The sequence below is a fragment of the Blennius ocellaris genome (genome assembly GCF_963422515.1).
Source record: "Blennius ocellaris genome assembly, chromosome: 13".
NCBI classification, from domain to species: domain Eukaryota; kingdom Metazoa; phylum Chordata; class Actinopteri; order Blenniiformes; family Blenniidae; genus Blennius; species Blennius ocellaris.
Window position 1 is genome coordinate 18775806 of NC_137662.1, and position 13753 is coordinate 18789558.

At 37.8% G+C, this 13753-nt stretch overlaps 1 protein-coding gene across 1 annotated transcript in view; it reads right to left on the reverse strand.

Annotated features, from left to right (window-relative positions):
* Window positions 1-13753, reverse strand: part of LOC308138057 (VPS10 domain-containing receptor SorCS1-like) — a gene marked incomplete at its 3' end in the record, with an annotated part of 51198 nt that overhangs the window by 18406 nt on the left and 19039 nt on the right. Inside the window, exons 3-9 of the mRNA XM_080506996.1 lie at window positions 12688-12787; window positions 12305-12463; window positions 10985-11058; window positions 5261-5325; window positions 4639-4757; window positions 4206-4295; window positions 2193-2372 (exon numbers count right to left, since the gene is read on the reverse strand). Coding sequence (XP_080363122.1) covers window positions 2193-2372; window positions 4206-4295; window positions 4639-4757; window positions 5261-5325; window positions 10985-11058; window positions 12305-12463; window positions 12688-12787 — 787 coding nt within the window. The remainder of the gene's footprint in view (window positions 1-2192; window positions 2373-4205; window positions 4296-4638; window positions 4758-5260; window positions 5326-10984; window positions 11059-12304; window positions 12464-12687; window positions 12788-13753) is intronic.

The following is a 13753-nucleotide window of genomic DNA, read 5'->3' on the forward strand; positions in this document are numbered from 1 at the left end:
GTGCTTGGATGGAGCATTATCCAAACACTGAACCAGCCAAATGCTTTTCTGCGCACCAATAATGTCACATGAAACAGAAGATAATAAAAGCAGCCATAAAGTGGATGTGAAAGAGACACTCAGATGCGGCGGAATAAATGCAATGTACCAACATCTGTTCCATTATGGTGAGGACATCCAAGACATCTGAGTACAGGGTGAGCTTAAAAAAAAAAAAAAAAAAAACAAGAGAGAGAGAAGAAAATCAAGAGTAACTCCAAGGAAAGTTTTGAGCTGTCTGTTGGTACTTTACTTGTCAGAGTCTCTTTTATTGTTAAAGAAAGCTCACAAACCAGGAATTTAAATTTGCATGGTGCTCTGAGATAAACTTTGTGAATGGGGGCTCTTTGTTTGCACGCACTCCCTCCATGTTACCTTCAGTGTCCTCAAACAGAGGGAGGACATGCAGACAAAAGAAGGTGAAAGTGCTATTTAACAAGTGAAATAGGCAAATTAATTGCTAAAGCTGTGAGTTGTTTTAATTCTGCATCACAACTGAACGTAAGCCTTGTTTTATTTACTGGTAAAGTGATCATTTTAGTTATTTAACTAATAAAGAAAAATGCCCAAACCACAAATGGACCTCGACGAAATTAGTTGTCTGGAGCTGTTTTCTAATTAAATGTTGGAATAAACAATTAACTCGTGAGGAGAGAATAGTAGAATATTTACTGGTGAAGTGATCATTTTAGTTATTTAACTAATAAAGAAAAATGCCCAAACCACAAACGGACCTCGACGAAATGTGTTGTCTGGAGCCGTTTTCTAATTAAATGTTGGAATAAACAATTAACAAGTGAGGAGAGAATAGTAGAATAAATCTATCTTGATAATAACAAAGCAAAAACCCCAGAAAAAAATTATACCTTCTCTTCACTTCAGTGAAGCAGTAAAGGCAATTCAAGACTTTGGATTACTGGTCTGATAAAGTCAGGCATCACCTTGGCCTACAGGATATTATTATTTCTTCGTAGTTGTAATCATAATCCTCCAAAAATTCGCAGTCACTATAATAAAAATGAAAATCATGTTTAAAACAAATTACTCCCTCGAGTATGAATAAACATCCTTATGTACCATTCCCACATTATATAATATGTTGAAAAGTATCATAGAGACTAATACCATAAATATTTCAGCTTCTAAATTGGTTACACATATTATTAGATTTCTGTGAAAACCAAATTCCATCCTATTGAGTATTATTGTCCTACTATATAATGTATTATTTACACACTGACTCTAAACATAACTTATTAAAAGCACTGGGCATATGTTTGAAATCTTGCACCATGTGTACATGTACAATGCTTTTCTTTAGCAGAGTCTATAGTTTATTTATAATATCTTCAAGTTAAAGTCATCAAAACCGACAAAAAGGAAAGCTCCTTTGCAAGAGAAAGTGAGCAAACACACTAGCAGCAACCCCTATTTTACATAACTTGACAATTAAAACATGCGGTATAAGGATTTCAGCAATGCACACTTCTAAGTGTTATTACATGTATGACATCTTATGTCAAATATAATCAGTATATGAGGATATCACTCCAGAAAAACACATGATGTGCAGTAAGATATTAATAGAGATCATTATACAGACGAGAAGCTGTGTGTGAACATCCGTTGGTCTGATTGCAAATAATCTTGAACATTTGACTTTAAGGTGCATCATCTATTGAGTTGAACTTGTATTACGTAAAATGTTTCAGCGCTCTCTCCCCATAGCAAGAAGATCCCTGGTTCCAGTTTGGATTGGGCTTCGGAGTTCTTTTTTTTCTGCATTTATAGATTTACTTACACAGTCCAGAATCATGTATTTACTGGTAACAATAAATTTCCTCCTGCCCATTTTACCAAGATCGCATCAACATTCCATATCTGGCAGGCCGCGTTTCAGTATTACTGCATGTGTTTTTGACATTTTTGATGTTACAAATATTTGACACGCTGCTGAATTGTGTCTGCAGGTCATTGTGATGGCCGGTAAATGCATGTGAAGCTCCTTTTTCAATTTCCCAGATATAAATGGTCTCTGAGTTATGGTAATGAGGAGTACGCGTGTCAAATCCTGTCAGCAGGGATATCACAGGAGTTGAAGGGTTAAGTAGGAAGAAGACATGCAAGCGGATGAAAGCGGTGTTCAGACCCACCTCGTAGAGGTCTATCATGATGTTGCCCTCTGGACCTCCGCTGCTCATGACATCGGCTTGTATCAGCGTGAAGAAGAGCCCTCTGGACTCGGACATGTACAGGTTGTAGGAGTCGTTCTGGTTCCAGTCCTGAATCGCTGCCACCACCTGGTTATCGTCTGTGCTGATAATCTGCAAGTCCTTTATACATACAATTCATGAGTGGATACGTCCATTTGCATTCCACCATTTCCCGGACAACATAATTTTGAGAGCTCGTGTGAAAGACCACAACAAAGAAGTGTGAATCCTCTGAGTGGTGTGCACATGGAATCGACACAGAAAAGCGCTATTTGTCAGTGCATTCAGGAACTGCGGCAATTAGACCTCAGGCATTTTGGGCTATGCTCTAAAAATGAACACAGGCTCTATTTTATTGTGCTAAAATCTATGACCAGATTGAAGTGTAGTGGGCGATATGTGTCCTTCTCCGGGAACTTTTCACTGTGTGCACGGCTGGATGGATGGAGAGACAGATTTATAAGAGCAGCGCTGTGGGCACTCACTTCCTCCTGTTGTTCCGAAGCGCCCTCTCAAAGCACGAAGCTGCCCCGCTGTGCTTACAGTGAATGAAAATCATTGCAGATTTGCACCAATGCAAATTGACTTTTCTGCCTGAAAAAGTTTGTTTGGTGTTGAGGGGGAACACTGACTGTGCAACTCCAGAATCTCATTTTTTTTGTTTTTTTGGGGGGGGAAATAAATGTCTGCTGATGCTGATGAGAGGGCAACTGAAGAAAACTATGAGTGGGTCTTAAATAAACAAACATCTCAGGATAAGATTATGCAGGACTGAGTCAGTTGTAAGGCGAATAAAAATTGTGGGGAAAACCACTAAATGGATTATTCAAAAAAACACTATGACTTGTACTCAGAGTGAAAAATCAACTCGCATAATGTCTTGGTGAGACCATAAAAACAGTTAACTGGGAAAAAAAAAAAGATAATTTCACTGCTAATCAGCTCTCTAACTGCATGGTTGAGCTTTGTTTGTGGTAATTGATCCTCATCAAAACACTACTCTTCAACTGTCGCTCCACCTTGACAAGAGTTTGTAATACCAATAACAAAATGGCAACGTTATAAAAAGAATTACATGTCTGAAACAAGAAGTTCATCGGTGATGATGGTTCGCAATGACTGGGTGTCAGAGAAAACTGAGGCAAGATAAACATATTTTAATACTTTATGTTCATGACACCACAATGATAATGTTTGAGTTGAATGGCAGAAACAAGACAGTAAAGTGAATCTCTGTGGAACTCTGGAAAAAGAGTGTGACTGTGTGGTTTAGTTGTCTGTTCAAATTAAAACAAAACTTTCGGTAACGTAGCACATAAACATAGTGCACAAGATATAACTGTAATCACTGGCAGCATTGTGCGTGTCTCACCTCCAGATCAGCATTTCTATCAAGTTATTCACTCTTTGTATAATAGGATCATGATGAGGTTTTCATAACATGAGATGAAACATGTGGCACTGCTCATTATTCTTGCCTCAGCTCGATGTAACTGAGTCTTTTTAATGATTTATGATACACATTTTATTTGTGTATTGGTTTTATATCTTGACCCTGTATTGAATCCAGGTTGAGGTAAGAAAAAATACATATAGAGTAATATAAGCATACGGCACATAAACTAGACGAATCTTTTGCAAGTTGCATCAAATTGTTGTGGTGACACTCACGATTATTATCAATATTTTCATTATTGTCATTAGAAGTAGTAGTAGTAATAATGATGAGAAAGCCTAAAATTACCCTTAATGGGCAAAGTGGCCATCGGGTTGACTGATGTATTGGCCATATGATTGTGTAGTTTGAGAAGAAATAAACAGTTTTGGTACAGTACAGTTCACTGATCAATACTTTTTGGAGGAAAATATCTTCTTAATAAGAGTGTTATGGGGTTCATTCGACCTGTTTCTCTGCATGCATTTTATCCCACCACGCCCTACTGGTGCTCTTACCTTTGGCAAAGTGTACTTGGGCAGCTTCATTGGGTAGAAAGCGTTTCTTTTATAGGACACATAATGGACGGACTGGCCACCGACTGGCACCTACAAAAGCCACACAGGGAGATTTACTGAGCATGTCACTTCAGGAAAAACATTTATAAACATTACTGCACACAGTATAATCGCTGTAAGCTTGTATGAGAATATTTAGATTGCCATCAAAACTCAAGAGTTTACTACTCATTAGGATGTTTTGCATTATGGCAAAGTGGAGTTGTCGTAATGCACAACACAGTGATTTCGACTTTACCCCATCCTTCCCTGGGATAATGGCCCCTTTTAGTTAATGAAAAACATGACTGTACATTAGGATGCGACTGGATGCATCGGTTTTACAGCTTTTAATTGTATTTTAATGAAGCTGGGCTTCGCAATAAAAACCCACCTGGATGAAAACGTATTCATCCTGAACCACGAGGGAATTAGGGATGATAAATCCGGGGAAAGGCTTGCCCTTGTTTCCATCAGAGCAGTTCTGAAGTTTACAAGTTATGTACTGTGACCCTGTGGGTAAGCAAGAAAAGACAGCTAAAAATACAACAAAGACAGAAACAAACAACCTTCTGGAGTCCACGATCAAGGTTCAGCAAAACGCTCATGGTATTAAGTGAGCAAAATTTTGGAGGCCAAATCCTTATTCCCACTAATAGATAAAGTAGAGAGAGCTGTCCCACTATGTTAGCATCAGCCAAAGGAGGCGGTCTCCCCAGGGATAGGGCATTAACACACAAGGCCTTACGGAAGTGCCCCCCTCTCTCTGCGTCGCGGCCAAAGAAGAGAGCCAAGTCACAGCCCGGCCCTTGAAAAATGAATTAGCTTAATCGTATGAGGAGTCTCCATGCAGCCTCCTCAGATGGGAGCGCAGACAGTCATCTCTCAGCAGTTTTAAGTTCAGTCTTAAACATTGCAGCTCATTTTACTAATCGGATGTCAAAATGTGTCCTCATTTGTAATTTTCACCACGGTGCGTCTCGGCAATGCCAAGGTAACACGATGTCACGACTCACGTCCGTCGGAGACGTTGATCTCCAGGTGAATCATCCCTTGCTCTTTGTCCAAACCCAGTCTGGACCTGCAACATCATGATCAAGCTTCAGAACCAAGGCCATTTAATATGACACTCATCCATCACACAAATCAATGCATGTGACTTAACAACTCATTTCTAGATGCTTTACAAACCAAAAGATCACTGTGTCTCTTTGTTATGGATTTATATTTACATTTTTGACAACAATTTGTTCAGAAAGAAAAGGTTTAACCAGCAGTATTAACTCATAACCACATACGTCTCCTAACTTACACTATTAAACCTAACAGAAATGGCAAAATATTGACAGGATGCAGTTTGACCTGCTTGTTCAATGAAAATGAGAACCGTTTTCTTGCCTAGATGAAGCAGGTTGATGAAATAAAGTAATACAGAGTCATAAGATCTTAAATGTAAAATATAAAAAAAGATAAATATGTCAGAATGCTGAGCAATTAAAAAGTTCAGTCATTCGACATATTGGATATATTTCTTATAAGATAATAAAACCAATTCACATACATTTGCAAACATATAGAGTAGATTTGCACTTCGAAATGTTTCTGAAAAGTATATGACTGTAGGATTACATTTACAGCCTTATTAATATTGTGTGCATGGGGAAAAAAGTTAAAAATTAAATAAATAAAATATTAATTTGCTATGTGACAAAGCAGCATATTTGTTTTTCTGTTATCTCTTTAATTACCGAAAGTGAAGCCTCGGTTTTTATTTAGACAACAAGTCTGACGAGCCAGCTGGGAAGCGCTGATTTAAATTATGACTTTGCATATATCTAAACTAACCCTTCAAATTATTCATTTGGAACATCAGGAGGAGGGATACTTTATCATCGATACCACTGCTGTCTGAGGACGCACTTTGATAAAAAGAAGCTGTGCAAATATGTGAAATAAAAACCCTGTCAAAGTGAAAGTACGAGACTTTAGGAGCATGTTGGTCATTTTCCCGTTCTCAACCATTTTAAATCAGTCTGTTTTGAATTAGTTTCATTAGTATGTTAGATAATCAGATGGCCATATGAAATAACACGTTTTTACTGTTCTCATAGGGGTAATAATACAGCACCCTTTGCTTTAAATCCTTGGCCTAAAAGACGTCTGGCCTGCAAAAGCCGTTACATGCAAGGTGCACTTTGCCATTTCATTCACTTTCACTGGATATTCTTCATGGTAGCTGTTAAGTGCAGAGCGACAAGAGTGACCACTTGTTGTATTAATAGCAGCTGTTGTGACATAAGATGGGTTTCTTCTCATTTTCCATACTGTGTCTGAACTATAATATAAAAAGCTCCCATCCTGCTTCCCTCAGCACTCTGTAATTGCCTCACAGCTCCATCTCTTTTAATGGACTTTCTGTCAAATACTTCATCCAATTCTATCAGTGAACAGCAGCCCTCGCTCTTAAATAAACCCCTGCAGTGTTACACTATGTTCCCCCATAAGTAACACATGCAGCTCCCTCTGCATATAGAGGGTAGCTTAGTTTTGTAAATCAACTTTGTCAATTTCTCTCTTTCTATTTTTTTTTTCTATTTTCCGAAAGTGGAGCAGTGAAGGATGTTATGAAAGTTCATCCTTCAAGGTGAATCTCGACAAAAATAGGTTGTGTTTTATTATTTAACATCAAAATGCAGATATTTATGTCTTTAATTTGTCTTTTTATTGAACCTGTAAACATCAGCTGAACATGTAAGTATGCATTTCTGACTGAAAGGCTGTAAAACACTGAACAGACACCCTGTGATAGAGATGGGGAATCAGTATATTTGGGTGTTTATTTCTTAAGATACGCTACAGTGCATCGCTCAGGGTGCTCAGAGCAAACTGTTTGAGATGTGTTGAGGGGACCATCTGTTGAGGTTTGGTACAAACCTAAATTATAAACACATTTTTCTCTCAGACTACAGTCTTATATGTGAGGCTTCTCTTGAAAGAAGTGATATGGGTGACATAGGTGTGTTTTACAGCTTGCTATAGAGAAGAATATAAGCTCCAGGTCTTTGTGAGCACTTATTTCTGAGGAGACCTTCTGGGAAAGTCGAATCAAGAAGCTGTTTTCAAAGTGAAACCTACAAATTGTAACCCCTCTTAGTGTGGGCAGGGCTGGTGTGAATGTGTTTAGCAGCGTCGGGAGACGGATGAGTCGACCCGTCGACCTCTACAGTGAGATTCTGTCCGGTAGCTGTATTAAGAGCAAAACAGATAAAAAACTGACTGACTCAATCAAGTTGACCAAGCATCATCATAATGTGCTCAGAATAGAAACGTGGACATGCCAAGGAGCGAGACTGAGGTGAAAATTCTGCAAACTTGCATTCTTACAGCAGGGGTGTGAAGGAAGGGGAGAAAGGGCTTCACTTGTTAACATAAAAGCGCAAAATAAATGATAGGAGAAATTATAATGTCTATACTGCCATGTGCTATATATTTAAATTCTATAAGAATTCATTGAGGAAAGTATCTTTTGTATTCTCAAAATTTGTCACCAGGCTAGAAGACACTTAGTAAAATCCTCACTTTTCTTACAATAAAACCAATACATTCTATGTGTGTCTATAGCATATTTGGTCTTTCTGATCTGATATAAAACTGCTATGATAAAAACTGTTAGTCAGTCAGTACCTCTGCCTCCCTCAAGGTGGCCGTGCTGAGCAAACATGGTTCATACTTGTTCTGCGGTTTCTTTTCTTCTGCATTTAAAGCAAATGCATTCCTTCATTGCTTTTCAGTTTGTCCAAAATCACTCCATCAAAGATGATTGAATGGGTTATTATTCAATGTATTAATAACCCTATGATATATCCTATAATTATTAAATTATGTGTTTTTGAAGCTATAGGACACTATGGATTACCACAGCAGGACTGTGATGGCACATTAAATACATTAAGGCGCAGGAGAAATTTTCTTTGCTCAAATATGTTCATCACTTATGTGCAAAAATGTAATTCTGATATGAGATATGAACCACAATCGGTAACCAACGTGCTTACAACTGAATCATAAATTTGGGCTCTTATGTTAATAACGAAAAACATGTCACTGTCAGCATGTTGCAAAGTGTAAACGCTGTTAAAAAGTGTCAGACATTTGAAGCATTTTGGTCAGTTTCACTTTGAAAATGCTAAATTCAATTCAACTTTCAATTTAAATATGTGGCAGAGGACCACCAGCCTTCCAAATGGTCTCTGATTTGCCTAAAACTTATTTATTAAGAAAATGAGGCCGGATTACTTTATTTGTAGAGTTATGTTGCCCACTGTGTTAATATTTTGAGTGTTTCGTAACTAACTACAAACACACCCACACAGCGAATCCATAAAATCTCTGTGTAGGCTTGAGGATATGCAAATGTTTGTAGATAACTGCAAAAGAAAGAACCATTAGTCCAAAGTTTACCTCCCAACAAAAAAAGCACATCAGCAAGTTCGATATTGCTTCTCAACTTCCATGGGAAGAACGTGTCATACATCCTTTTTCCCTTTGAGGATAAAAGTATCAGCCTCATTAAACAAGATAGTAAACTGCATTTTTCATCGCTTTCTCTAAAACCCACTGAGTCATTTCCTGAATGTTTTTAACTTACCGTCGCAGTGTTACGACGTTGTACACCTAAAGCTAATCCTCGAAAACACGCGTTTTCACTCAAGCCCTTGAATATTCTGTAGTTGTGTGTTTTCATGAGACTTCACAGCCAAGAAATATAAAACTATTATATATTTAACATTCATCACTGCCACAACCGCAGAAGCAGCTCCCATAAGATAATAGCACTAAAACAGTCTGCAACATCTCTGTCCCTTCCTCACTTCTCACTCAGAGACGTACACATCAGGTATCAACCAAAACGAATGCAAAGCTGAAGGGTTATGATTAGATGTGATTTGATTAGATGTGATTTGACTGCGGTATCCCAACACCACGCCAACTATTTTTTTTTTTTTTGTGAGGAGGCATTCAACGAATCAAATATTAATCAGTGTGTGTGAGCCAGACACTTAGTACATTATGTAAATAAAAAGAGAAAAGAAAACATGCATTATTTATCCAAACTCAAGCTGCATTCCTGAAAACAATGTTTTAAATGGGATGGGTGAGATTCACTCCTTCATTTGCCTTTGCTGGGATCAAAATGAAACCTTTTTTTTTTATATTGTCTTTGTGTTCTAAAAGTTGGTGCAGTGATCAGCAGTGAACTTGTCAAAACGAGTCAAACAGACATTAAAAGACTAAGAAAAGAATATATGTCTCAACAAAACCCTGAGCACTTATATACTATTTACAATATAACACCAGAATTATTCAGAATTATTCACCAAAGCACGTATAGCTCCTAAAAAGGTCTTAATTACATCCAGTGTTCTTTTTGACGTGTCCCAGACTCATAATTTAATTAATTGCATCACATGTGGCTGTTCAAGTATGAATATTCAGCAATTCAATCCTTTTTTTTCTCCTTCTTACATTATAGGCTATAAAACAGCCATTTACTAAAATGTAGGATTTTTGAATGGAACTCTAATGATGATCAAGTTAGTAAGCCCAGTTAGGTTCTTTATTCATGTGATCTGCATATAAAACAAGTCTGCACCTCAAATTAATGCATGGCTCAACATGATCAGCTGGGACGACTCATATTTGTTACCTACCGGTAAATAGAAATGCAGACAGTTGTGCAAAAAAAAAATACATACATATAATAAAATACATATTCTGAAATGTACACTTCGAATTTTTATTTCATTATCATAGATTGCCTTTTTAAAAGAATTGTTAACCCTTTGCTGGCTGTGGTGGTGATGTTATTCTAATTATATACACATGCAAGTGTACTATAAGTATTTTGGGGAAAATCCTGGCTTTTCTATTTCCATATTTAATTGATAAAATAAGTCAAATTGATATTTTAGTTTAACAATCTGTACATCCAACAGACTGCAACTGGTCGGCTGTATGTCAGTAAATAAGTTTGTATAAGAGTGTGTTGTATGTATATTGTCTCTATCGCTCATGTTCTGCTACTTGTTGAATCACAATTTGGCCCTCAGGCATAATAAAGTTCACATGGTGCAGTTGTGTATTTGTCAGTGTGGAAAGCGCAGCTTAAACATTAATAATCCTGAAGCGTCGTGATTCAACTTGCATCAGAACAAAAATAGTTACAGGATATCTTGGTATTGAATGAATATTGATGTAGCTCAACAAATGTTCTACCTCTGCATCTTCAGAATTGATAACTGTTACCATCAATGATTTGATTCTTTCACTTTAACTCTGATTGATCTGAAACGACGATGAACCAGTTTTAAGAAACTAAGCAGTGGAAAGTACAGACATTTGAGTTCATATGTAGGAAGCAAAAGTAAAAAGTCAAGTGAAATAAAAATATATGAAAATTCTAAGTAAATACAGTGAATAAAGTACAATGTGGTCTCATTGCATGTTCTCAAAGTTCTCCTGAGACTCTTAATGTTGGAATACTAAACGGGTTCAAATCAGATTAAATTTTTTTTCTAACTTTGCTGTGAGTTTCCGCCTGATCCTTTCCTATATGTGGAACAGTTCTTAGAGGAAAATGTACAGTTTAATCAACATATTTAGTCTGCGTGTCACAACATATGAACCAATTTCCACACAGAAACTTAAACAGTTTGCAAACGACTGATGGTTGGTCTCACCAGTAGAATCTGTTGGGGACAACGTTGTCATGTACAAGCTGCCATTTCCTCCCGAACTCAACAGAGACGTAGAGCTGGAAAAGGGGAACATATTAATCAACAGATATGAGTTGCGGAACAGTATAAATTAAAAATTTTCAAAACATGTTTTTTTTTTTCAAAATTTATGTCAACTTGTATTAACAAGAAGCTGTCAAATGTGTGTACTTTGTGGCATCCACACTACTGAGCGCGTGCTTTTTGTGAGAATCTTTCTGCGATGGGAATAATCCATCAGTTCCCGTACAAACACAGAGATACTGTGAAGCCAAATAAAGAGAACCCCATTCACATTATTTGTCCTGACACCTTGAATAACAAGCAAAAGAAAAAGAAAGAAAAAAAAAAGAAAAAGAAAAAGAAGGAAAAACTGGCCTTTATGTAAAAATCAAAGAGCCTTCTTCGTGCACTAACTCATTTAGCTGTCATTGTAATTTTTCTCTATAAAGCCATTTTACTCGTGTTCGAGCACAGCGCCTGTCATCTCGCCTTAATGATCGCGAGCAAAGCATCTAAAGCCCTCGGCTTGACGGGGATAAGCAACATCATTTTGACTCATCTAAGAACTTGCAACTTTTAACAGACATGACAGCCAATCAATAAATGCAAAATGGAACCGGGCACAGATTCATTTAACTCGGGCGGCAGTAAGAGGAAAAATGAAATTTGGCTTTACAAAGATGTACAGAAAGACCTGAAGGCAGGCTTCTTCGGAGCATCTTTATTTTGACCCATTGATGGGTCAAAATAAAGCCCCCCGCTCCATTTATCTCACTTCTCAGACCTTGACTGTTTTTCTCAATGAAAATCAAGTCTTCCAATAGCGGGTTGCGGAGGCCAGGTTTGATGCCTGCGATGTTGAGGAAAACAGACAGCAGGGTTCTCACACGGTGTAATAAAGGCTCTGTGTTTGTTTGTTTGTATGTGTGTGTGTGTGTGTGCATGCGTGTGAAATGTGCATTGTCTGTGCGTGTCTTCCGTGTTAACTCTCCCATGTGCCCCCCCCCCCACGACACATCCATTCAAAGCCATCTATAGCTTGACTCTATGACTTTTTACCCAGGGCTCAGGTCATCAGCTTATATTTTTGCATCACTGGACGAAGAGGTTGTGAAGACCGTGTCCTGAAACCATTCAAATGCACACCCTGGATGATGACAGCAAACTATATATTGCAATTCTTCAGTTTTTCTGTGACCCAACACCGTCCAGTGCTGCTTCTATCCTACATTTTCTGTTTTTATTCCACCTAATTCATGCCGGCTGACAGTTACATGTTACCTTTTGGTCATGGCTATAAGCCAGGATCCAGTCCTCCTGCTCGGGGTGAAAAAGCAGGCTGAGGATATCAAAGGCTAAGCTGTGTTTCTGATAGGACGCTCCCTCGTCAAGGCTAATGAGCAGGCTGCTCTCCACCTCCGGGTCGGTCAGTAACATGATCTGAGACGAGACGGGAAAAGCAGACAGAGGAATCAGCAGCCCACCTTGACAGCATCCATGCTGCAGGGCTTAAGCGTGCACCGCTCGGAACAGACACACAGCGCAGGCCCGTGCAGGGCTGCAATGTGGGGGGAAACTATAATAACTCTGCCAAACTGAGATGATAAATATCAGATTTATGCAACAAATTCAAGATTTCCCGTGAACCATATGTTGAAACTCACCTTCATTTTATTGTTGGGGCTCACGTACAGGTAGCTCAGGATGGTTTTTGTCCCAACTTCCTCATTAAGTTTTTCATACGTGGTCCCATAATCAGTTGACCTAAAATTCAATTATAGGATAAATGAAACAGGTTTTTAGTGGAGAGTAAAGGAGAGCAAAGCTACACCTACTAGTTAAAATGCTGATGGTATCATTAAGCATATCAGGCAAGCAGAAAATTGCAACAGCAGAAGTCATGAAGTAATTTGCTAGATGAATGGAGATTTTTTTAATTATCGAAATAAACAAGAATATCCTGTGTGATATGCATGGCCACAACATTAGATATTATCATACAGACACTCACCAGACTAATGTTTTCATATTATAGAAATCAAATAGAGGCCTAGAGGAGATTTTCCCCGACACGCTGGATGACGACAAGTCTTCAAAACTTTTTTTTAAAAACATGCACACACCAAAATATGGATTTTATTTCATTCTTTGTTCTTTGCTTGGATGTCTTTCTTTCTTCCCAGAATAGTGGTCTCAGTTACTTGGCGACATAAAAAAATTAATAAAAGCACCATAAAACACGGATTTTGCACACACTTTTCAGAGTGTGTGTAAAAAGCATGCTGCCAGTTATTTTATTTTCTTTATCTTATTCTTGTGCGTGGATGACATTGGCTCCACTATGTCATCACTTTGTGAATTTTTAGAGATGCTAGAATACCAAAAATGATAATGAATTGCAAAAATTTAACAAATCTAACACCATTATCCCTGCAAACATCCTTTTCTTTTGTAGTAACTGTGCAAAAACCAATATATAAACAATATATAATAATGGGGGCTTTCTTTTCTCTACAAATCAGTGTTACACTTGTGATGACGGTCACAATATACAAAAATAAAAGAATTTAATATAAAGCATGGCCTTTGTGCCAATATCATGTTTTTATTCTGCTGCATACAGTAGTGCCAAAAAAAGAAAGGAAATGGGAAATGTCAACTTGGTGATTCAATGTGGATTGTTTTTACAGATTCTTCAAAAACAGCATTGCAGAGTGTCATTAATTAATT